The 27,909-nt window shown below is 36.5% G+C and overlaps 2 protein-coding genes across 4 annotated transcripts in view; both read right to left on the minus strand.

Moving 5' to 3' along the window:
- Positions 1-27,909, minus strand: part of LOC106130560 (neurocalcin homolog) — a 121,455-nt gene that overhangs the window by 17,030 nt on the left and 76,516 nt on the right. The window lies entirely within an intron of this gene.
- The window catches only part of LOC106130561 (neuronal calcium sensor 2), a 111,690-nt gene that overhangs the window by 7,449 nt on the left and 76,332 nt on the right, over positions 1-27,909 (minus strand). For 2 of the 3 annotated variants that reach the window (XM_060953673.1, XM_013329425.2), the window contains 3 exons: positions 6,942-7,060; positions 5,567-5,710; positions 5,208-5,336 (listed from right to left, as the gene is read on the minus strand). In XM_060953673.1, the coding sequence (XP_060809656.1) occupies positions 5,208-5,336; positions 5,567-5,710; positions 6,942-7,052 (384 nt within the window). In that variant the 5' untranslated portion in view covers positions 7,053-7,060. The remainder of the gene's footprint in view (positions 1-5,207; positions 5,337-5,566; positions 5,711-6,941; positions 7,061-27,909) is intronic. The other variant, XM_060953674.1, reaches the window with a different exon arrangement.

Here is a 27,909-nt window from a genome sequence, read left to right on the forward strand (position 1 = left end):
CGGGTTACATCAACCCATCTAAAGCCTGAATATAAATTTCGCCCGTTTGCATAGTAAATGTGGACGACGGCGTAGTTAAACTGTTTGCCCGTACAAGCGGGGGATTCGGGCAAACTTCATAAAGACGAGATAACAAGCTTAACACTATCCGCCGATATCTGCGGGTAATTGTATGGAAATTGCGCTCGGTTATTTTTTTTTTTTTTGTAGGTTGAACCGGGCTGTTGAAAGTCGATGGGAGATGCAAAAGAAAGAATTATAAATGCAACACTTATATTTCAACCGACGACGCAAAAACAAGAGGTGTTATTTGTTATGAGTTGTGTGTCTGTGGTATCTTAGCAGTGCACTGGATGTTGCGATGTTATTAATTTTATTTCCGACCCTTTAGCGATTTCGTGAAATCTCTTAGTGCGCCCGTATATCACATAAGAAGCCTACATGCTTCATTTAAAACTAACTTCGACTTTACTTCTAAACCCAACAATTAAGGCAGTTCTTTGGCATGTCAGTCAATCAGTATTTTAAATGTTAAAATTTATAGAATACTAGCTGTCCCGGCAAACGTTGTTTTGCCATATAAATAATTTTTAAGTTAATTCTAGTTAATAAAAATGTTAAAGGTGGACAACCCTTATCACTAAATGAAAAATAGATGTTGGCCGATGCTCAGACCTATTCAATACGCTCACAAAATTTCATGAGAATAGGTCAAGCCGTTTCGGAGGTGTACGGAAACGAACATTGTGACACGAGAATTTTATATATAAAATATAACAACCACACAGCACAGACTTACATATATTGTAGGTATATAATTGTAATTTTTACATTAATTAATTCCGTGCCGTTTCGTGGTATAGCACTTAAGTAAACAAATACGCTTTCCGTATAACGCAAACACACATGGATTAATTATTAGCTGGATTAGAACCTGGTTTACAAAGTATCTTTCTATACAAATCTTTCTACGTAAAAATAATGCCGTGTGGTTCCCGGCACCAATAGGAAAAGAATAGGACCACTCCATCTCTTTCCCATGGATGTCCTAAAAGGCGACTAAGGGATAGGCTGTTAAACTTGGGATTCTTTTTTTAGGCAACAGGCTAGCAACCTGTCACTATTTGAATATCAATTCTATCATTAAGCCAAACAGCTGAACGTGGACTATCAGTCTTTAAGACTGTTGGCTCTGTCTACCCCGCAAGGTATATAGACGTGATTATATGTATGTATATAAAAAGAACTAATTTCGAGTAACCTGACTTTCTCAATCCAAGATCATGGTTGTTAAAAGTCGCACCCCGGGCTCATCTCTAAAAAGGTGAGGATGCAGGTAACTGAGATGACCAGAAGAAGGAAGTAGCATGTGTTTGATTTAAATACTTATGTCATAAATTCTTCTAGCATTTGTCCGTGGTAGGTACGCCTATAAGACATCCCATCGGACCGTCGTGACCCAGTTTTACAAGGTAATCTAAGCTACGAGTAACATTCCGTTATCTGAAATGTGCAGGTTTTACTTGCGATGTTTTCCCACGTAGTTCAAGTTCTAAGGACACTGAAAACTGGGCCAAGTAGGGGGGTGAGACGGAAGGTGGGATCGGGCACACGCAAAATTAAGAAAGAGTTTTCTTTCATTTTAAAACCCGATAATAATCGTTGTAATCACCAACTCGAGTTAACTAACCGCAATTAAATTCGAACCCGTATACCTTCGAACGCGTATGCTTTCAATTCGGATACTTTACCCACTCGACCGCCAAGGTACGCGTAAATATTGCAAAATAGCAAGGCGCCAAGCTAATTACGAGTTAACTGAGTAACACGGTTCTCGTATAATGCGAGAAAACCAGGGGTAATATCGTTTGTCGTAACCAGTAATAAGGCTTGTGGTATATCGATCGCCGCTTGTTAAACAATGAACGCACTTGCGACGCGACGCGACGTGATGCGACTAAGTTACATTGTATGTGCATATTATCACGTGTTTATCTCTTGCGGGGTAGACAGAGCCAACAGTCTTAAAAAAAAAGACTGCAAGGCCACGTTCAACTGTTTGGCTTTGTAACGGAATTGAGATTCAAATAGTGAAATGTTGTTAGCCCATTCTAAGCTTCCCTCAGAGTTAACCAATTGGTTTATTTTTACTTAAAGTTTAGTGCGTTTGATGTAAATATATCTGATGATAAGCAAGATTCAGTCTGAGGTGGTAGACACAAGTTCAAATAATGCCAATTAATTATCCGTCTTGCCCTGAAAGTCATTTAGTTTAAGATATCGAGGAACGCAGAGAAACGGAAAGAGAATTGCAGTGTTTGGAGTAATTTCTCCCTAGACAATGCCTACAATGACCGAAATGGAATATTTTAAATAGACGTCTTATTGAAGTCACTAGGTGCGAACAAAACATGTTCATGTCGGCGCGACCTTATACGTATAAGATTTTTTCTTTAGACAGATTTAGTCTGAAAGAAGAATACCCCGCTAATATTTTAAATGCGAAAGTGTGCGCACTTCATTAGTACGCAACATCTACAGTACTGAACGAAACTTTACAATAACTTTAACTTATACATAAGAGATTAATTTACACGCGAGTGAAACCGCAGGAGAACGCTAAATATGCTGCTTATTTCTAGGAACTATTTGTACAATAAAAATGTGTTGTATTATTTATGCTTGCAGCGTGAGCGTCGGTGTATAAGTGGTTACCGACTTGTAAAGATGAGGTGCCCAAGGTTCAAATCCCCGTGCGTTACCAAGAACTCTGTTCTAAGTCTGTACATTAGTTTGACTGCTAAACGATGCTCTTACGATCAGAAACAGTGCCAGAACTTTAGTCGGGTCCACATCTGATGATGAAACTCCTTATGAATCGCATGCAAGGCTATTCCTAATTTCATAAAATTTAGCATACAAAATTAAAACTCATGAAAAAAAAATCTAATGCTTTAGATGAAATATTCTACATTAACATCATAAAAGTTTACAATTGGAAACAGTAAAAATAATAAAAAAAATGCATTTTAGTAATTTAAAGCGGAAACCAATTTTTACCTAAGAAATACATAATTTCTTTAACTTGGCAAAATTTTGCTTGTAATGTTTCGTTTGAAAATTTAAAGAAAAAGTACGTTGTACGAATATAGTCCTTGTCTTAAGGCCATTTTAGTGAACACTAAACTTCACAAAACTCACTAACTTACCACTCACCCTGGATTGTGGCCATAAATGAATAGAAACGCGAATACGACGTATTAAAATTGTAAAAACGTTAAGTTTCCCTAGTATATAAATCAACTAGACAATACCCACGTAAAACGAAAATCCCCGTACCTTTGGGAACGTTTGGGGAATTCACTGTCAGTATTCACCTACGCTCTCCCTGTTCCAAATACCTCTACATATATCACGACTTTATCCCTTACCGGGAAAACAGAGTCAATAGTCTCGAAAATCGAATACCACGTTCAGCTCGATAGCCTAATAAAATAGTGACAGGTTACCAGCTCATCGCCTAAAAGAAAAATCCCCAATTTTATATTGATAAAACTAATATGTGCGTCACATGTATTTTATGTGTGTGTTTACGCCTAAGACTGTACGACATCGATCGCCATTACCACGTACAATTACGATCGTAGCAGACTGCTGTAAAACCAAATATGGCCACTTGATTAAATAGGTAATTCTGAGCCGGACGAGTACTCGCCCCTAGTTCAGACCGAGATTTATACCACGCACTTAAGCTGTTGATGGAGAATGAGAATTATTGCTCCGTATCACGCTAGAGGGCGCTTAGCTCTTGTGTGTGTACGAGCCTTTATGTTCGGGCGTAAAGTAATAGATTTTTATACCAATGCGTGCTAATATTAAGTCTGGCTGTGTGTAACGCTTTCACGGCTAAACCGGTGCCATATATTTTGATAAAAATTTATAAAGGTTATATTCAAAGATAAAATTTGAACAAAATTAATCATCCATCATACATAACTTTTACAATTGCGAAATTCTTTACGAAATTCGGGATTGAGGTTTGAAATCTTAGGTCAAGCTGACATTTTACCGGCAGCCGAAGTCGAAGAAGTCGGGGATAAAAAATTAGTTAAATATACAATATATTGCCATATGAAATAAATCAAATAAAAAAAAGCGTCTCAATGACTTCTCTCAAATAAAAATGACTACAACCACAAGCAATACAGTGTACATCTAGTATCGTCCTCTAGTTGGTCCGGCGACCTTCAAGGTTTAAGACCTTAGGATGCTTTTAAGCGGTCAAGGTCAAAATGTTTGGGGGAGGCCTATATCAAGTAGTGGAGTTCTGGCGATTAAAATCCATACTTCCGTACTAATATATGTGAATGTGTGTTTGTTTGTCTATCCAATTAAACCCATTGAATAGATCTTCATGAAACTTTGCATACATATTAGTATGAAGTATGGAGAAGGACATAAGGTACTTTTTAATTGGGTAAGACCCCGGGCGAAACCTAATGATAAATATATACATATGAAAGAGAATATTGACTGATTGACTATCAATGCCCAGACTTAACGGTCTAGATATTTGCAATTTAACATGAAGTCGCACTATATCTAGCGATTCCCGAAATCCCGGAAGTTAGCGAGATTTATCGACTCATCGAATATCACACAGATTGAGAGTACACCAAAGTAAGTGCGAGTCGGAGACTTTATGAGATACCAACTCAGTTAAAGTATTTAATAAAACACTTAGGTATAGATAAACTGAGTTCACTTCCTCGACTTCACGACCATGGCCACTATGTCAAGAGAGTATCGATGAAGAAAAAGAAGATAGATAAACATTCAAGACGCAGGCCAATCAAAAAAATCATGATCGGGGGTCGAACCCGATGGTGAATAATAATCACGAATACATCCACTGCACCAACGTTTAAACTGAATTCCTATATTTCTCTAGTCAAAGTCAAGTCAAAGCAAAAAAATTAAAACCTAAACTTTTTTTTACAATTTTTCTTCCTCTTTTTGACAGTCATATGCCGCTGCAACCACATTCTATCGCCCGCTTCTTCTGCACTGACGCTTTGGAAGCGGCAGTAAACTTAGTTTTAAGTAATTTATTTGAAGTCAACCGATGTTGCGAAACCAAGATATATGACAATTATTAAGTGATATGAAGTATCCCCTAATAATTTTTGAACAACTACGGCACTAACCTGAACTATTTTCGTCATTTCTTCGATATCTATAACGCCGTTCCCGTCAACATCGTACATGCGGAATGCCCACTTTAACTTCTCCTCCGGCGTTCCGCTAGATGTCACGTGAATCGCCTGAAGGAATTCCTATAACAAACACAGTTATCCATACATCAAGTACTGACGCCAAACGTTAAACGAACATAATAACTTTAGTTTGCACCGCAATGGTACTCAAAAATTAAAGAGACATCGCATCGCATTGATCTTCGTTCGCTTTGCAATTGAATAATATATAATAAATGACACAAACATTCGCAATTTAAGCGGTACTTCAGAACTATGCACCAATTGAATTTACTCTTCTTATTTTGTACCTTAAAATCTATGTATCCATTCTTATCCATATCGAACGTGCGAAACACGTGGTCGCAAAATTCGACGGCGTTGCCGGAGGGGAAGAACATCTTATACATATCAACGAATTTCGCCGGGGTAAGCCTCCCGTTCGGGCAGTCTTGCTGTAATGGGAAAAAGCACGAAATTAGAATTATTTGAATCGAAATATTGTTAAACTATTTGATGTTTCCACTGTTAAGACATTGAATTTCTATATCACACCTTTATCTTTAAGACATTGAATTTCTATATATATCACACCTTTATCTTTTAGATAGTGGACAAGTCCAAAAAAGATTTAAATACTTATTAGACTTTCCTTGTATTGACATTAACAATCTACTAGGAAATCCGTACTTCTATATATCAATTTTGTGTACACCAAGACTGAAAGTACTAGACATAATATATACATAAACCATACCTCTTGCAAAGGTAGATAAGGGAAGAGAACGTTACATTTTGTAATAGCTTGGCTTAACCCTACGTACAGAGTGGATTAAACTTAGAGTTAAGGCTGGTTTCAGAGAGGCGGCGGCGAGACGCGCCGTTGACCAGCGCCGGAGACACGCGCGCTTGTCCGGCAGTCGCGTCTTTCCTTGCAAAGCACAGTACTACCCCTTAAATAAGTCGTATTGGCAATATTCAGCAGCGCAGAACAGCGCAACCTAACGTCAAATCAAACCGTATTGAAACTCAATAAAACAACGACATTACATATAACAAATACTTTAAGATGGAAATAATAGTTGACAGTTCAATGCATATTCCTAATTATTTATAATTAAGTGAATACTCTAAGTGTTCGTGGGTTTAAATGGCGTGATTTAAAAAGCTTTTAAACTTAGACTTCTGCGCAGGTGCATCGGCTTTGTCAACGCTTACCGACGACCGGCGTGTTTGAACTAAGTTACTACGAATCCTAGTATAATTATAAGCGAACGCGTGTCGCCGCCGCTGATTAAACGCTTGCCTGTGAAACCAGCCTTAAGTTTGCTATGGGACAGCCGGCCCGGGCATTAAGAGTGACAAGATAATCCAATTTGCCTTTTTGCAAAAATGAGCTAAAATGCAATTTTTCCGGGCGAAAATATGATTATGTCGATTATACTTCCCACTGCATTCTAGTACTTTCCCTCTCATTCAGGTTTTAAAATGGCTTTTTTGACACGACAGGTTTGAAAGGGTTTGTTTTTCCAGTATTACAGTTACTTAAATGTATATATTGATTTTTATTCTTTTGTGTATTCTATGGGGGAAGGGGCGTGATTTTAGTTACTTTTGTGATATAAACACGGCTACAGTTAGTTGGCGAATAAATTAATATGTAATATGAATTTATACAACTCTTACCTTGAATCCTTTGTACCACTCTTTTATGGTGGTTTCATCGTAAGATGTATGGGTTTTGAGGAAGTCCATGTCCTCTTTGGTGAGCTTGTCTTTACTGACGAAGCAGCCCATTTTGTTTTCTGAAACAATTGAGACAATATTTTGTTAAAAAAAATATATAGAAAATTACAAAAACACAAAATCATTTTATCATATGGTGTTTTTTTTTTTCAATTAGGTTATTTTTTTCTTTCATTATATCAAATGATTACCTACATATTAAATTAATACATATGTCGATCACAAACCGCGAAGGGTTTGTTTGACCGCAGTGAAGTCTACTTAAAATCCAATATTTTTTTATTATCACTTCGTATTTAATGGTTTTGAAGGCAGAAATCAAGTAATTAAGGAAATCAGTTATTTCACGTAACGTAAGCCACGAGCGAAACAGGGATCGATTCCCGTGTTAGTCGTGCCGTGAGGGTTTAGGTTATAATAGTGGAACGCCATGCGATACCATGATGCCCTTAAAATTGCAAGAAGGTCCCAACGCAGCGGATGGATTTTGGTGGTTATAGGCAGGCACTGGGCTTGCATAAGGTGCTAGGAGTCACACACTCTCACAGGTGAAAACATTGCCGGCATCCATAAAAAAGATTTTCCCTTCGAAAACTTATAAAAGAGTTCTCTTTCTGCTCTTCTAGAGGGAAAGGACCAACGACAGGATATATTTTTTATTGTTAGACAGATGAGTTAATTCTTGTCTCTCAATAAATTTGAATTGCCAGCATAAAGTTTCCTAAATTATTATAACTGACAGAATGACCTTGATCAAATCAGGACGTCCTGGCAAGAGGTCAGGTTAAGAGTACTCGAAGCCGCCGAGCTTGCTTGAAGATAGTTATGAATGTTGATGAAGCGTAAGAGGTATGCAGGGATCGTTGTGCAAAATAGCCTCTTTCAACCCTTCGGGAAAGATGCGTTATTTAATGCATATGTATGACAGAATATAAGTAATATAGTATACACACTGTGAAAAAACAGAAGACCTACACACAAGGGTGTTTCAACTTACCTTTTATATAAATCAAACATTGTCATAAAATTAGCGTTTTTAATACGAACTTTGGTAAAACTTTATACATAAAGGAAATTTCTCTCGTGTTTTTAAGAACTCTCAGTATTTTTTTTCTTTTTTTTTCTTTTTACCTAAACTTTGTAATGAACTGCCGAAACTTTTTTGAATTGTGATCGAAGCCTATTATTGTTTCGTTTCGCTTAAAAAATTGTAGAAACAAGGTAAAAGCTGTAAATATTTTACCAAGAAAAAAAAATTTACCAGATTTGTTCAAGAATTTCGTAAGCGAGGTCGACAAGGTTAAGGGATTTCGGAACGTTATGTTGAAATAGCAGCTTTTTGTTTGTAAATGTAAAGTTTGTATATTTGTTTGTTCGGTACCTCTTCCTGCTTTTTTCAATTGACCAATATTCAAACTCACGTTACGTATTTTTAATACGCCTAACAACGTTACATATAAGTATATAAAACTAGCTTTTCCGCTAAGCTATGCTCCCGTGGGAAATTCCTGAAGAAACCTATGTTATATTGTAGTAAAATCGGTTCTAAGTTTTCAAAGTCTACTTGTTACAAACATACAAAAATACAAACATGTTTTCTTTATAATTAGTTTGGATTAGGAAGATTGACACACATTGGATGTATCTATCTGCACTATTCGGGATACTAGTACCATCCCCGTAGGCATTAAAGCTGTAACGCACGTACGAAGATGGTAAAAGCTATAATAAATATAGCAATCTATTATGTAGAAAACAACTACACCGCAGTAACATTTTGAATCACCTCAAAACTTTTTATGGGGTTATAAATAGTTACAAATAAACCGGTCGATGCCGTAGATCCATAAAAAAAATATCAGCACTCACACTGTGTACAGACACAAGGGGAATGCTAAGATGGATTCGGTCACGATGAGTTGAATAAAAAAAATACAAGAGTTGTAAAAATAGGAAGAGAAAGGCCTCATTTAATTCATTCCTTCAGCGTTAGTCCTGGTTACGTTCTTACCCCTCCGAAGAGGAATTCTGGGCTTCACTAATGAACACAAGTCCGAGTTGGGTAGATCAGGTAGGCGTCGTGGTCAAATGCCTGCAAATGATGCCCTCAAAATGGCAAGAATCGCACGAAGGTGTTTTAGTGGGTAGGCTGGCACATCAGGTGCTGGGAGTCCCACACTCTCCCGGGTGAAGACTCGGGGTTGTCCATAAGAGGGATTTCGCTTCGATAACAAGTAGTTCACGTTTTATTCCTCTCTAATCTTCGCAACGGCTGTGCGTTGGTCATAAAATATGCCAATCAAAATCTCAGTTACTTACAACACCGACCAACGGCATTAACGAAAATACCAATTAAAAATTACAAAATTTCACAATCTTAACCCTCAATTTCTAGACAGTCGGTCAAAAGGTAAAGCCACGCGAGAGCTCAAACTGTACATGGAATGGACTATAAATATTTGAGTGGTGGCACTTTGCGCACCACGAGTAGACTGGTTGTATCTGCCGGATGGCAGTGACCTCAAAACATCGACGTTTTTCATCGACACAAGACACATCCATATACAGGGTGATTGTAAATTCATAGACATCCTTTTATTAAATGTGAATCAGTACATCAAACGGAACAATTTTTACTTTGGGACTAAATTTTAAATTGTTACAAAAAATTTGCTTGTTTATACAAAAGGTGCACCAAGGGTGGCTACCAAAACGTATTAAAAAAGCTTTCATTTTCAATTTCGTGGTTGTACAAATTCACCTGTAAAAATGATACCAATGAATTGAAAATCAACCTGTATACATACAGTTATAAAAAAGGGTTAATAATGATTGATTGGCAAAAATGCACCGTCCAAATGGCCCGATCAAAATAATGATTTTAAATTACGCATGTAGATTCCTTATTTGTTGGGATGTAAAAGAAAATTAACAGGATTTATTGATTTAAATGAGCGGAGCCGCGGGTGTATACTAATATTATATTGAGGAAGATACTGATACTGACTGACTACCATGTCAACAATCAGACCAAACCGCCGGTTCGGTAGGTTTGAAATTTGGCATGTACCTAGGTTCTTCTTGCGTTGTATAGATGCACAAAGAAAGGTTTTCACGAAACTCCCGCGGGAATGGAAATAATCGAACGCGCGGGTTTGGCATAAAGTCTCTTTAGGTCTATGAGAATATTTCTCTAAATTACCGACGGGAAAAATCGGGATTCGCGAACGGAGACGTGGGCGTACATACATACCAACATACATAGTTATGCATACAGACACCCCTAATAGCTCTTTTCAAGAGTAGCGGTTGAATAATGAAAGATGTCGGCGAAAATGAATTCATGCAGAGATATGAAATGTGTTTTGGCTAGATGGTTTTATTAAAGCTTTTATCGCTTAAAAGTGATCTTTATTATTCGTTTTACATACGTATACAAAGAATTCGCGTCTAAATCCCTTGCGGGGCAGACAGAGCCAACAGTCTTGACAAAACGCCACGTTCAGCTGTACTACATCCATGGGAAAGATATGGATTGGTTCTATTCTTTAGTGCCGGAAACCTATTAATACTGTCTAAATGTCTAACCTATATATAGGGATATAGACGTGACAATATGTATGTATGTATGTCTAACCTATTAAACTATGTATATTAACTGACCAGACTTTGTAAAAGAAATTGACCACCTGCGGAGCTAGCACGACGCGCGACGACGTTTTTATCGCGCGATAAACTATCGCTGTCCCTTTACACGTCATAATAAAAAGCGAAACAGCGATAGTTTATCGCGCGATAAAAACGTCGCCGCGCGTGTCATGCTAGCCCCGCTGCTCACAACTAAGAAAAAAAAACTTTCGTGACCGCATTTATAGAAAGCTGGATGTGCAGAATGTGATAAGACTTGTAGGTAGCGAAAGAAACCATACGCTTTCCTTTACCTTAAAAGCATAGTTCAGCTTCCAAACTAATGTACTTACGTAACTCAGAAAAGGGTAAATAAATAGCCGCAGTGGGATATGACCCCGAGTACCTCTCGCGCAGGATACTTTTACCACATGTCCACCTACACCTCGCATATACATAAATAAAATGCGGGTACCTATTAAAAGAAGTAAATAAATAAAAACAGTTGCGTGTCGTTAACTACCAAAATACTATGCAATAAATATTTCTACCATTTGTACAACATTAAATAATATAGGTTTTTTCAACATTCATTTCAACGTTTGAGGTTAATTTTCTTTTGTAATTAAGATAATTTGGATAAAAGCTATATCTTTACATTTTGACCTAAATGGTTTAATTAAAATTGTTGCTGACATATCCACCTATTAGAGAAGGCACGCGGCTCCACCCGCGTCAAATAAAAAATCTCTTTAATTTCATTACACGCAGGAATTTCGTAATATTTCCGTCTTAGTCCACATAAGGGACGAACATGCCACATTTCAAGTCTCTAGAACCAGCTGTTTGGGCCATACCTGATATGACTGGCAATAAGCCAGAAAATGTCTTATATAAATCTAAATTTAAATATTCTCCCACTTCTATAGTCTTACATTATTCCTAATTCTATCTTTATTAGTTGCCTGCGTTCATTGTCATTGAACAAACTAGGTATGGTATTTGATGCGAGGGGCGGGGCGGAAATGTCACGGACGCATGGCCGATAAAGATAAAATAACCGTGAATAACCCTGCCCTTCCAATATTTAATTAGATTGCGTCCACCTGAGACGTACTATTTTTACCGGAAAATTGCCTCAGTAACTTCTTTTCCCTGACGTGTTGACTTTGACGTATCGAGACTTTACAACTCTACGCAGAAAGTTACGTGCGATGCAAGCAGACATCACATCATTCCTATAGTTTCAAGAACATTAGGGCATTTCTATTGTCTCATATTATTTTGATTTATGTGGAGGCATAAAGATAATAAAATATATTTATATACTGAACAAGACAGTAGATTTAGTAAAGACTAGTCTTAGAGACGCCATACGGGCAGGCTTTTTTCGAACATATTACAACAGCTCGGAACATGGTTGAACAAGAAATTACCACCGAATGTAGGTAGATATATATAAAATCTTGCCACTTTCCCGAAGGGGTAGGTACAGAATTCATCTTTTCACTTGTTATGAACACTGTGCATATTCCAACGTTTCATTTTTATCACTCTCGTCATTCAAGCTCGTCGATTTAGTAAAGTCTTGACCTGACCTTTTGCCAGAATATCCCCAATTTTATCTATAAATCGTAATTTTCCTTTTCACGAAATAAAAATTGTTGCATGAAATTTTATAAAACACAACTTTTCTCCCAATATTCCTGAGGGAGTCAGACATTGGACAAAAGGTATATAAAAGAAATTCTGAAAAGTGACGGCTCCCAACGTGTAAATAAATAACATTAAGCGGCTAAGACCGAGGCGACAATAGTCGACTCGGGATCAGCTGGGTAGGTGGATCGATAGCTCCACATGTTACAATCACCTGCAAGGGAATTTTTATACAACGTAGTTTCGTTTATTGATGAAATTAATTTTGTCAAAATAGAAACATCACAATAGTGCTCAGTCATTAAATATGTAGTCACGAAAATATAAATTTTCATATTAAATATTTTCAGTCCAGAAACCAGTTATAAGAAAGAATACATAATATTACACTACTTTAGTTTAATTTCGTTAAAACCAATGTACGACATACAACTGAAAGAGAAACTCAGTTGTATGAAAAGTAATAATTTCCAAACGCTTGCAGGGGTGTCTAGCCTTACATCTCCATATATACTAACGGCTTAGGGTCAGGTTTGATGTCCCTTCCTACCCTTTCAAAAGTCACGCTACAGATTAAGTGTACAATTCCAATTTAGGCTACGGGTAAAAATTATGACTATTAACATTCAGTATTTTATAATGCCATTATTATAGTTTATATATAAACATATAATTATATACAGGACAAATTACACAGATTGGGTTAGCCTCGAAGTAAGTTCGAGACTTGTGTTACGAGATACTAACTCAACGATACTATATTTTATAATAAATACTTATATAAGTAGATAAACATCCGAGACCCAGGCTAATCAGAGAAAGTTCGTTCCTCATCATGCCCTGGCTGGGATTCGAACCCGGGACCTCCACAGACAAGCGCACTACCGCTGCGCCTCTGAGGCCGTCAAAACAAAAATATATGTACCTATATGAGACCGATTATTCCGATTTCAACGATCAATATAGCGACTGAGATTAAAGAGAATGTCTGATAATAAAGCACACGTTTTAGGTCCATCTCAGTGCATTATCAGCGAGACAGCACCATAGAATTTCGTATTTCATTGTCGCCATCTGGTACTCCGACGGCTACGGAAATAGCCCGATCGGCATATTGACGTGACGCATCTGTCTTGCACTACCCGTATTAAAACATGTGCCGTGTGGTTCTGGCACTTTATAATAGGACCAGTCCACATCATACCTACGGTTGTAGTAAAAGGCGACTAAAGGGAAGGCTTATACACTTAGTATTCTTCTTGTAGACGATGGGCTAGCAACTTGTCACTATTTGAATCTCAATTCTATCATTAAGCCTAACAGCTGAACGTGGCTTTTCAGTCTTTTAAAGACATTTTGGCTCTGTCTATCCCGCAAGGGATATAGATGTGACTATATGTATCTTCTTCTTCGTCGTTAGCTTTTCCCACTTTTTACGTGAGGTCGGCATAGTATGTTTTTATATCATTCTGCCAACACTATCACTGTGTTACATTGGAATCTAAGAAAGGTAAGGTCAAGAGTAAGTACCCGAAACCGACGAGCTTGCATGAAGAAGAAATAAGTGTGCAGAGATCGCATCTAGTGGAAAGATATAGTCTCTGCCTAACCCTACGGCATAGAGGCGTCATTTATGTAATATGTAGAAAAGAACACACAAAATTAACTGCGTTTGATGGTTTGATCTCACTGCAGACAAGATCAAGTCGAATAAGTACCTAATAGAAGCAGTCAATTTATGGGTTTCATTAAAACTTTACAGGCCTGTAAGGATCGTAGCAAGTGGAAATCTATAGTCCCTGCCTACCCCAAAGGAAGACAGGCGTGATGGTATGTATGTATGTTTTAAAACTTTCAAATATGGCAGTACCTACATAATTTCCAACGAAAATAGCGCTCCGGCTGGAAATATAATATTTTCAACCCCAAAATCACGTACGGCGCTAATATGAAAATTGAATAATCAGCTTTATTAGTATCGTCACGAGGTTTACCGCACAAACTCCTGCCATCCGGATAATTATTGCAATACCTGCGGTTTTGTCGAAAAAATAACGAATTCAGTAAATCGGGTAAAGTCTGATGAACGTGGCCAACATAAATTTGATGAAGCTACCTTACAGATTGGAAGGAAATTCGATAAATTAAGCAGACACCATCGACAGGCTTGCGCTAAAAATGCCATATCATCCAACAAATCCATCAAAAGGGCCTATTTAGACGTTGTGGGCGGCGCTAAGTCATGCTTGTGTTTTGGGAACTTGTTAACGAAATGTTTCAGTCATCAACATTTTTGTTCTATTTACCATAAAATAAACGCTGACAAGTGTTAGATCTGACATTCAGTGTTGACTGTTTGAAGTATGAGTCGAGCCTAAATGTAGTTAAAATCTCCAAAAATTATTCGATATAAATTAACACATTTTCATACTAAACAAACCACTTCCCACTACATCTGACTGCTGAATTTTGCCCAAAAACATATAGATTCCGATCGAATACGGCGAGCTCGCATGGCTCAGAAAGTAAGCAAGCCTGGGGGTTTATAAAATCGAATTACAAGAGCCGCATCTCAAGCTCCACATACTTCTTTATTCTATAGGCATGTTACATATTACATCGATGATCACAGCGGTCCATGTAACATTACGTCACAACAACCGAAACGTGAATGGCTATTTTGAGATGTTTCTAAACGCCATGGAAAAAATAGCTTAAGTGATTTATGTGCATCGAACAGTCGATACACCGAAATAGTTTTACGATAAGACGCGGTGAGGTAAGGTGAGATTTCCAATGGTGAGGGCCGACATCAGACAAACGTGCCTGTGCATACTAACAGCCGTATTTACATCAGACATTTGACAGTTGGCGTGGAACACAATGGAAGTGCATGCAATACATCGCTGATATATTACTTCGCCTTTAGCCTCATCAAACAGACAAAACATTAATACTGTCGTGCTGTGCAAAAGCGTTGGCGGAATACCGGCTTGTGTCTGCAGAAAAATAATACGCTGTATGATGGAAAGGTAAATTTTGAATGTGGATGAAGCGAAGGAAGTATGCAGAGATCGTGGCAAGTGGAAAGATGTAGTATCTGCCTACCCCTCCGGAAAAGAGGCGTGATTTTATGTATGTAAATTTTGATCCCTATAGATATATGTAAACGTAGCGACAGTAACCGAGGACAGAAACGTGAAACAATAATTGGGGCCAACTGGCGGACGCACGAGTCTCCTCATTAGGTCCCGTTCCGTTTCATCTTTCTCAAGCAGAATTTCTAAGAAATGTTCAGAAACTTCGACCTTACTGCGCTGGGATTTTATGATATTACGTCGCGGATATCTTTGAAAAATTTGTTGTTGCTGCGGACAAAAGGAAACCCTTTCATTTGTACGTTAGTAGGGCACATCGATCGCTTATTGTATGGTGCTGCATTATGTTCCTAAAAAAGTATAATGAACAATTCAGTGAAGCCTTGATAAAATAAGACCGATAGGGCGGTAAAGTAATTAAGAGTCGGCGCACGATTCAAAAAGGTTAAACCAGTCTCATTAACTAGTTGGAGCTGGAAGGTTGATGCAAGCCGACATCCGATGCCGATCACGTCCCAGGCGGCCATCGCATTTGCAGCGCAGCTGGAAAGTGGAACCTTGTCTCTAGAACACCAATATTGTTGTATCACATAAAACAATGCTCTAAATGAACAGACTTAGCTGGAAAGTCTGACAACGAACAAATAGTAGAATAGTAAAACGCTGCATTACCCCCGCTGTTCAAAACCGTATTTACGTAAAACACGGATAGAGAAATAATGAAGGCTATATAAAGTAGTAGGTTAGTGTGTTAAGCCAGCCATAAATTGTGTGAATAAAACGCACAAGAAATGCCGTGTAAAATAGTAATAGTCCCCGTGTCGACTTGTGGTGAGAACGAAAAAGCTGGAGGTTTGAATTATACAGGCATTTAGGTCGCGAAGCCTTGAGTGGGACACACTAGGCTGCAGAATTAGAATACCAATTTCGGACATATTCGCAAAAAGAACTGAATGGCCTCGGAGTTAATATTCAGCGTTTATAAACATTACAATAAACCAAAAATCGCCAAGTAATGAAAATTGCTGAAACGAGGATGCGTTATAGGCCCCACTAATAAAGTACAAAATATACTAATAAATAAATTACAATTGGGTGTTCTGTGTTGAAAAATCAAGACGATCCTTGCAGACAAATCAACGAGGCTTCGCTTTATCGTGTGACGGCAATGGAAGGAATATTATTATACCGGTTTCATTTTAATTATGCAGTTCGTGCAACTGGAAAGCTCCCCCCACTCATTTGTATTGCAAAAATAATGGTTCATGACGCTTGAAAGTTGTTTAGTTCAATTGTTACGAACAAAGGAAGAAATTTGTAAACGTGTAGCTTAAAACTCATCAGTATAATGTTGGGTCATGTTAACGATGTCTTATATGTTTAAATTCATTACGAATTTAAAATGTATGTTACGTGGAAAACAGTAATCACACCACCTCGCTGACAAGTTTCTGAATAGTTCATGAGTTAAGTACCGAGTGCAGTGTTGTAACCTGAGGGCGCTGTGTGTTTAAAAGACAGGGCAAAAATAGAGTAAAGTCATTGTGATATGAAAAATTAACAACGTAGAGAAAAGTATATAGTGAAAAATATTGAGTAAACTTTAGGATATACTAATAAATGTTAGTTTAAAAGGTACTTCATTACATTATGTGTAAGTTATTGCTATGGAATATCATGATACTCTATTGTCTTGTGGTTACCATGTTATGAATATAAGTACTATTTTATAGAGATCATGATCCAGTGTTTCAGTAGTAAGTTCCAAGCAAAACAAAATTATGAAAGAATATATGGAAACTTATTTTTCTACTGATACAGAAATATTTTAAAGTGAAAATGGACAAGAGCAACAATGTTCCGAACTAGCAATACAGTATCTTGTTATTGGACACTCATTCGTTACAGTCGATTGCTTGGTCGTAGTCTAGCTGGCATTGTAAATGGGTATAATGAAATCAATATTAAACATAACCAAGCTACATTCAACATAGCAGCATCGCATATTTATTGTAGAAAAGAGATTAAAATACCAACTCATTGTGTTCACCGCAAATAAAAAGACCGATTAAGTAGATTTATAAAAAATGGATGTTTCATACAATGGTAACCAATAAACATACGAGTACCAAGAACTCTCAACTCGTACCGGATAGTATGAGTTGTCATTTCCCCTAATAATGGGTATTTAACATTTGATAAATGCTAAATTTAGCATTTAACTTCACCGTTACGATTGTGAATACAATAGAATATAACGAAATGGTACATTAAACTTTGAATCTTATGCCGTTTCATTTTCGGCAATATGACAGGGGTATTTAACCCCAAAACAATTTCCCTCATGCGTCGGAAGTGCATCTCGAAAATTCAATCAAAACGCTTTAAAAATATCATACTTCCCCAATCCGTCTAGCCAATAATGCCTAATTTTGATGTGTAGTCCAATATGTGTGGGAATACTAACAAGGGTTGTAATAGAGACACCTTACATGATGATACAGCAATTTAAATCCTTATTTACTTTAAGCATTCCATTTCTTGTGAGAATTATAAGAATAAAATGCAAGAACGGACATTAGCTAAACAAGTAGGCGCTGTCAATGAAGCAACAATGCTTGTCAAAGATACTCGCAACTCGGAAATGTAGGGGTTTCCACAATAGCATAATGGCGAACGTTTGTGTGAAAACAAGCACAAACGAAAAGAAAGAAAAAGGTAATTTTCTTTGTCGACGGTAAACGCTTAAGTCAATGTTGGCTGCCTAATTGAGGTCGGTAAAGGGATATTCTTTTCGGGTTAACTTTTTACGACAGCTAACCCGTCATTAAAGGCTAGAACCTAAGAATTTTCCTCAATTTGTAATATATTACTTTTACCAGTTAATTCACAAGTTTCAAGCAAATATCTGAACGGGGCATTGATTTTCCGTTTCCACTGTAAAACTGCGATGTTATCTCACCACGAAACAGTTTAACTTTTCAAATTGTAATCGCGTTAAAGTTTTATCACCGAACAAAGTTCTTGTTTCGTGGCGGATCGGGACACCAAATTCTCAACAGGAAATTAATAGGCGTACTTAAACTATACATTTAAGAATTGCTTTCATCCCCTTTTTCGTAGGCATCGTTAAGTCTAAGAAAACTCCGTCTAATCTTTCCAGTGTTAGGGTGATTACAGAAAGGAATTTAATTTTTGAAGCGTTACCAGCGCGCGCATTTTTTGTTGTTGTGGGGACGCAGAATTCATTCATTCGATCAAATTAACAATCCTGAATGTCTACTCGTACAATTATTCCACTGAAAAAAGAGAACATAAACGAAATTAATCAGAATTTGTACTCGTACAGAGTTGTACCGCCGATCGAAGTTGCTTGCGTTACAAAATCCGTTTATCGGTTGAATCATGCGACCATAATAATGGGTTGAAAATTGTAGAGCATTTGTTGTGCTTGCGATTTGGACGATATCGGGCGCGCAACCATTTCTATTATTATTTTTTGTATTGAAGTGGACCTGGCTCCCCGTAGCCAGCCCTAGATTCTTACAAATTGAAACTGAATCTCCGCTTTTCGTAGATCGATTGAACACTTCTATACTTAAAGTAATAAAGCTTTTCATGAATTATTGAAATCTGTTCTAGGCTGGTTTTCATGTAAATTTCCGGATGCTCAAGAGATTTATTCTAGTATTAGGATATAAGTCTTCAACAAATCTATGAACCCACAAAAATTTGGGATTCAGATAGCTGTAATGACGGTACGTGGGCATCCACTGAGGAGATTCCCATGGGAGCGAACCCCGGGCACGTTCATGCATATAAAACTAATTTTATTCAACATCTATGCAATTCTCTATTATCCTTTGCGCAGAGGTGAATTGAAATGTGTCAGAATACTGATAGTAAGAGATCAAAGAGTAACAACGCCTTTGTAAAAGTTCATTGAAAGATGAATTATTGCATTTACTTGTGTTTCCAACGCCTTTGATATCGTCAAATTACTACACTTATTTTTCTATACAGAAACAGTTTTGGCGAGATAATTCTCTAAACAATACAAAATTACACGCGAAGTCATAAGTAACAGTATTCAACTTCGACCAAATAAATTTGCTTCACAATTAGTAGTACAAAAAGAAATATATTGCAGAATTTTATACATGTGTTATATGAGGCTAATCACCAATCTTCTATAATGGAAATTTCTAGTGAAAATAAAACGCCTGCATTGTTAGAATCTTTTGAAATGCTAATCACTCGGACGTGTAGTAGGAGAAACCGTTTTGCATAAATATATGGATTGCGCGTCGCATCGGATTATAAGGGGCATATTGTTTGTCGACAAAGTTTGCTTTTGAGAATTTAAAAAGTAACCACGTTTTAATGCTACCACGGCCATGAACCGAGATACGTTATTGTAACTGCTAAACGATGCTCTTACGGCAAGCGAAACATCATGGGGATACCAACAGATCCAGACTACTGCGTAACCTATCCAAAATCAGTTAAGTTCCTAAGAAAGGGAAGACGTAGGTCGCTTCGTGTAAACACCTGATTTACACACTCCCGTTTTTGTTTCTCTAAAATTTGTTGACTATATATTTGATAATATTTAAACTATCACCTACAACTATTAACCTTTCAAACATACGGAGTCGCGAGCGAAGGCTACGTCTACAATATAAATTGTAGATAGTGCAGATTACAACTGCATACAAAATCACTGTGTAAACTACAGAATTAGCAACACTACTCAGGGTAAACACATGTCACATGATAAACATTACAATGTCGATATTATTTATGTCAATGCATCTTAAGGTGTGAAGCTATACCTACTTAATAATTAAGCATATAGTCAATGCTAGTACACTTCGAACATCATACACCACTAACCATGAAATTATAAGTTATAATTATAATATGTATATTGCAATTATACTACTCAGTGAATTGGAAACTTTTGCATATTCAAGAAGTCTAAATTAAGCTAACGACTGTTGTTTTAATTATGCTGCTAATGAATTCATAAACTAGACGATAAACATATTAAACAATAGACACTTTACCCTTTAAAAGTATGTACCCTTGACCTAACTCAGGAGTTTTGTCAGATGTGCATCCGAAGCAAGAGAGCCTCATGGCTAAGGGATGACGATGACTGTAAGACGACACTTATCAAAATTGCAAATGCAATAATTCAAACATATAAAAAATTTAAGGTTAAAATATCGAACGAATAAAAAAAGATCCGCAAATCTCCCAAAAGTTCCAAGGGAGTAAACACCACACATATTTTTAACTCCCCTACTTTCAGTTACTCAGGTCAGCTTAAACCGAAGCCAAGTACGAGGCGATCGATACAGAAAATAACTGAGAGAGGCGTTAAAAATGAAAGTAAGCACATAAATGTTTTACCCTAGAACTGAACACAATAGCTCTGATAAGACTTTGAGCTAAATAAAGATGCAAGTTAAAAGGCAGGATATTCTCGTAATGAAAGTGCACTCTCGATCTAACCTTGACAAGCTGTTAGCCAACCTTTACATTCCTTCAGCGGCGCAGATACGGATTTTCTCGAATTAGTTCAGGGAAACTTTCGCTGAACAAAGATCGTGTTGATCGACGTCAGACTTGAAACAATGGAAGCGAAAGCGGCCATCGATCGGTCAAGGATCGTCTGAACAATAAACCCCGAAACTATTCATAGTTCTGTATAAACATTGTGTGTATACACAGAACTTCGCAAGGGTTGTGTTGCTAACAAGTTTGGCAAGTTTGACAAAATCAAATGTTGGATCGTATTGGATAGGCGTGGTTCCCAGGCGTGGCTTCTGTAATCACCTTGCCTTGACATCCACCTATTTATTTAATGTTATGATCGATTGATCTATTTCCGATGACTGAGGTAACTTTGATTGATTCGTATCGTGGAGAGAAATTTCATTATCATGTTTTGTTGATATAACTACCTATGAATATTGATTCTTCATTCATCTCTTATTTTATTTTGGTAATTATTTAATCCATCTTTACTTCCATTGTCTATAGTGATGTAGTCGAATAAATAACTAGTGCTATGATGAATCATAATAATTATAAAAAACAGGATATTTTTTTAAATTGATAGAAGGTTATCATTCTCTGCACACAGGGAGCTTTTTGATTTTAAACATCTATTGTTAAGCTGTTAGCATCGATCGATAACCTTGATTGCACCTAAGATTTTATCATTACATACATATATATCTTCTCTCTGTTTAACTAACTTCGATGTACAAAAGGTAACAATAAGAATTTCCTATTTGGTCTTGATCATGTTCCACCTTGCTTGAAAAACGAATTGGGCATGAAATACATTTCATGCCCAATTCGTTTTTCAAGCACGGAAAAATGTTTTCGCACACCAAAGGAACATCCGCTAGTATTAAAACTAATGAAAGCACCTGCTTCTAAGTAAACTAAAGAAGACCAATGAAGCTAAAGATGTAATAAATAATGTGAAATTGTATTAAATATTTCTAAGCAATAAATCCGCTTAAATATATAATATGAACGTTTTACTATACTTATGAAAAGTAATAAAGTAATATTACTTCCAACCGCAAGATATTAAATATTTACACGAGTATTCCCGTATTTGTCAGAAAATACTTAATAGTTTTATTTTTTTCGCTTTTTTCCCTATAAATTCCTTTATGGTAAAAGTAATAAGACTAGTAAGGTACTCCCTTGAGTATATTATAAAAGTAGAAGGCGAAAGTGGGTAATGACTTTCCCAAAAACGTATTACTTCGAAATATCAAATATTAACAGAATACGAATAAGATATTGTCAAAAAAAATCCGCTTTCTGAAAAATAACTACTTCCGACGATCTTACAAACCTGAAAGAAACTTCTACCAACTTCTGCACTACTGAAAATCGATTCGAAGCAAAGGAACCGATCGATCAAATTAGTTAAGTCATCCATAAATTATATGGGAAAATATATCTGTTATGAAAGTTCCACTTACAACGCTTAACCCCAACACGTTTGATAAATCTTGGCAATGAGTTGAAAAATATCGATGGTCCCTACAGTATCGTCCATCTCAATTCATATTTATCAATTTTCAATATGAAAAGTAACGGGAACGGTGAGAAATTAAAAAGATTTATTACAGCTAAAGCTTCGATCTTAGAAAAAAGATAAAGTATAAAAATGATGACTTAAAAAGTTAAAGCAAATTATAAAATAGAAAAAAGAAACTACAACAACAGTGACCTGGAGAGAATAAAAAAGGACAAAAGCTCGCCGGTTGAATTAACTTTGCACTTAGTCTACCTACAACCTTTCACGTCTGACCTTTGCCGTCTATTTCAAGAAGATTGTCACTTACGTAGGGAATGTACATTTGAACATAAATGTAATTAATATAAAGAGAGAAGGGAAGCCGTACTAAATCCCCGAGGCGAGCCCCTATCTCTAGGTGGACCGTACAGATTAGCGCAGAGAGAAAATACATGTTGTTTCACTAGTCTCCGCGATAAGATAAGATAAACTTTCATTGTCAACTTCGTACGAGTGTAACACATTTCGCTTCATTAGTTGAGGATATTAGCTTTGCCCGGGAATACGATCAATATATTTCGTGCACTGTTGAACTCCATTTCCGAAGCAATTTCGGAGATGTTTTTGTTAGTCAAGAATTGAAATAATGTAATTATTGATGCCATTCAAGCATTATAAAACTGTCTTTTAGATTCTTTTGTTAAACAAATCTCATTTTAATGCATAGAACCTGAGTACCTAAAAGGAAAGCTCCTGGTAGAGTGTTAATAGACAAGTAATTTATGCCAGAGCACGTTACACAAAGGATGGTCATATTGAATGCGGTAAAACCTTCATCATTTCAAATTCAAACAGTTATAGAACTAGAAATACTAGTATAGAAATGAACAGATGAAATGGAGGACAAAGAAAACTCCTGACCGGGCGGATATTCGAAAACTTTTCTTATCACCGAATAGGTAACGTTCCGAGAACAAAAGATATTCAATGTCGTCGGAAAGCCGTTGCCTACATAAATAGTTCGTGTAACATAAATTTTAGTTCACGGCATCCGAACTTGGTCTTCCAATACGCGGCCTCGGCCATTTGTAATGCTGGGCAGATTAAATTATAGAAATCGAGTTCAAACACCTGTTACACTAGCGCTGAATACACCTGTGTCTGTTCAGAAATACAATCTATGAGTGCACCCATTGAGCTCTCCAATTTCAATTAATTCTTTTACATTTCATAGCAGTAATAATCTCTCTTTGGACGCTTTCAATTCAGCCGAATAACCAAATTGATACTAATGGAAAGTCACGGGTATTAAGGTGGAAAACATTAATGCGATTAGATTCTATAAGACAAGCTCATATTTTGTCATTAACAGTTTCCGAATTGTAAGCAGACTACCCACACATCTTATGTAGAAATTTCAGATTTGCCTTTGAGAGTCTAGATTAATATAATAAGACGTTACACGTGACGCTAACCTCTGATTTGCATTAATGTGGGCTTATATACAAGCGAAACGCCCGGCTTCATTCCGGTGGAAAACGCTTTTGTATTAAAGAACGTTTCAGCCTATGTTATTAGCTTCCCTTACATTACTTGAGCGTTGAACGAGACCACTTGGTAAAGACACTATAATAACGACAAAGGCTTCCGCTTTACTTTCTACAGCGTATTCTTTTGACAGTATTGCACATTTCATTAGATTGTTTAGTATACCGTTTCCAGTATCAATAAAAGTAAGTGGATTTTCAAATCTTGAATATTCAAGCAGTCTGAAATGGTTAGCTGTATTTGCAGGGTGTATTGTGAAGCTAATAGGAATAAGCTTCATCTGTATCGCAGTTCAAGTTAAGCTGGCACCGCTTGCGGCCAGTATAAATCCAATTTCGCCTGAGCATCAGGCGTGGCTCGTTTCCTGCCAGTCAGGAGCTGTCATGTAGGACTTGTCGTATTCCTCTCGACTGTGGATTGTTCCCGCAGTCTTTGTAGCTAACATGGATATACCTAATCGTTTCAACGTTTGTTTCACCTTTGAAACGGTCAAACAGATTAAAATGTCTTTTGAGTTTCACTCCTAATTGGTTTGTTAGATTTTGTTTCAAATAACATATTGTTTGGCAGAAAAGGTTAAAAGACTTTTGTGTATTACAAATTTCAAGTATGCAGCTGTGGATTGAAACGGGTATTTCACTGTTTGCAAAATGACTACGGAATCAGGTTGAAAGGATGGTTGCTGGTCAAGTCATAACATTTTTAGGAAATTAAGATAAATGTCAGCATTTTTGTGATTTGTCAGGGAAATTATCTCTAGATAAGCTCTTTTCAAAATCAATGAGTAAATTTTAAATCTTATTAAAAGTATGGTATCTTATTATAACCACGGTGGCAAAATGATTATGCTAATACTTATTTAGGACAACCTTTAAAACAAGAAAAGCAATCAAAACAAAAGCATCAAATTAATTATTACTGACACCAGCTGAATGATGAGCATTCATTGATTTAACTTTTAGTACAAATTACCGAAGTGAAAGGGTAGGTATCCATCTTTCTTCCCCATAGATACCCCAATTCCAGAAGCTACAGTGAAGAATTGCCGAAACTTTACTCCCCTATCATACAAGCTAAGATTAAGATTGATTGAAGAATTGTTTCCCATTTATTGACTTCGTTATGCTACGTGATACAGCGACAAGGCTTAGCGAAAATGTGATCTTCATGTGTTTTTTTCTTTTGTCTTTCGGTAAATGTATTTTTGAATCAACAAAATAACAAACGTGGTTCGTTGTTCAGTCTGCTTGTGCTATTGAATGTTGTCAATGTTTATGATGAATTTGATTTAAATCACCAATTAAATGCTTCGTTCCACATTCTGAACCAGAACCAAATTTAGACTGACAAAATTATTGTCTGACGAAATTAGAATGATTGTTTAGACGGTATTATTCAACGTAAAACCAGACAATATTTGTAGAACTTTATGTTCACAAGATTTCTCGTGCAGTCAATAAAAATAAGCAAAATCAATTCGTTTTCGGGACGCATCAACGCGCTGATTGGCGGGTGATACGAATCAAGTGGTACTCAAAGCTACAGGTTAATTTGTCATACATACCCGTATTGATATCACTTGAAGCAGAAATGGTTCGATCTTGCTCAGCCTTGAACGCGTTCCACTACAGTACGTTTGATTCCACCCACGTTTATGATTGTTCCCTATGTCGGTCAAACGGGGTGAATACACGTAACCATCACGGAAGGGTTGAAGATATATTAACATACATACATACATATATTTCCCAGAGGGGTGACAGAAGCTGTATCTAAACACTTGCCAACATCCCGGCATATAATTCTTTTGATTCATTCATTCAATATTTTCATTCAAGTGAGTGAATTTACGAAACGTTTCCAGTTTATATATCCAGTTATATCATCAATAATAATCTATTTTTCTTAAATTTACTTTTTAATTGACTGTTTGAAAGGATGTGTTCCCAAAGTCATTAGATAACATGTCATGGGAACTTGTAGAAACTCGGAGTTAGCTAGAATTCTATCAAATAGTATTTTTGTCTAATTCTATTCAGACAATAATAAATAAATATTTAATGTCGCAGCTCAATGCGGACAGTGACGGGGGCAAAAGCATGGTTCATTTGACACCTTACCATTCGCACGGAGTCTGTTATTAACTGTTTAATAATTCCGCGCTACCATGAATACAATTTGACCGCATATAAAATGCAGTGCATGTTGCATTCTTAATGCCAACAAAACATATTTACTAAAATTTATACAAACGGGCACAAAAAGATAGGAGGGTAGATAACGATAAAAGTGATAAATATGCATTTAAATTCTAAATTATAAATTTCAAATATATACTTTGTAGTACTTATAATTCTTTCAATTTGCAATGATCCCTGCATTCTGCAATCGCTTCATCCACATTTTAAACTATACATTCAATATATTATCCAGAAACTCTCAATAATCAGCTGATGGAAAAACGAAGGGTGTTCATGATTCGACTGTGAGATTTCCTTAAAAATTTCACTTTTTTTACTGAAGTATACATTGGATTTCGAAACATCGCTTACAGTAAGTTAAATTGTTCCCATTAAATTTTAAAACTTTTCACAAACGTACAAACACTTTTTACGAAATTTCTAAACAAACTTTATTCTTTGACTATTCAAATAAATATAATCAAATAACCACCACTGCTATGGACAGACAATTTCTATGAAAGTATCGTAACAGATGATTCTGTGCTGGACGATATGAAAACGCGATAACCTCAATAGGAGTTATCCAGTTGTCAGGACAGACGAGTGTACAATTTATTTGAAAGCGTCGAGCAAAACTTTGCTTTGAGACCGAAAATGGGCGAGTCGACTTTGAAAGTTTTAGCTAAAAATTGTTTCTGAAAAGGGGCTTAAAAGAATTCCCTTTTACTAAAATGTACAAAGCTTTAGTAGCTGAGAGTGGATACTTAGAACATGAATGTTATTATGTTATATTCTTTTCTAACGAGTAAGGGAGAACCAACCTACATACATATATACTGTAAACCTTATTTTGAATCCTAAAATATCATTCCAATGTCTAAGCTTTAATGGATTTTCACGAATCTTTTCAGTTATATAACTGAAAAGATTCGTGAAAATCCATTAAGTAGTTTTTGCATGAAAGCGTAAGTAACAAACATTTACATATCTTTACAAACTTTCGCAATTTTAATATTAGTAGTAGTAATATGGAATTTAAATCAAAGAATTATTATTTCAAGTTATACATGCGAAAGGTGTCAGAAGAACAAAAAATATACTTCTTCTGGACCAAGGAGGCAGTTAGTTATAATTTATTCAAACGATGAAGTCATGACTTCAGCATTATGCAAATCACTTTATTGTAAGAGAGTAATTACTGGACCGAGGAGACTGGACCACGCTGCGCCGGTAGCGAAGAAAAAGAAGTAAAAAAATATATATTAAATGTACTACATAACTGACTTTGATTTAGTTATTTTCTTTTAAAGACGACCTTCTTCGCGCGCAGTATTCACTTTTTTGCTTCTAAACCGGTTCGAGCAATAACAAACTTTTCTGATTGACCTGTTTCTTGGATATTTGTCGATAACTATAAATATTTATAAAATTTAAAGGTAGTACGGTTAAGTGAGTAGTCAACAAACACATGTCTTGATCAAGTTTGAGGTTGGGTTAATCAGTGTAAATTAGCACATACATATATATTCAATTAGAGATTGGCTACGTTGTTACCTAAAGAGAAGAATTAGCCTATCCTCTCTTCTTACGGCTGTCGTAGAAGTCTACCTAAAGACAAAAACATTAAAATCTACGTGGGCCACTAAATAAAATTAAATAGATACATAAAAAGCATAATAAGGCTCGTGTTCCCCGGAAGGGTAGACAGATAACTACTCTCCACTTGTCACGATCCCTGCGTT

Source organism: Amyelois transitella, chromosome Z, assembly GCF_032362555.1.
Source record: "Amyelois transitella isolate CPQ chromosome Z, ilAmyTran1.1, whole genome shotgun sequence".
In the NCBI taxonomy this organism is placed as follows: Eukaryota; Metazoa; Arthropoda; class Insecta; order Lepidoptera; family Pyralidae; genus Amyelois; species Amyelois transitella.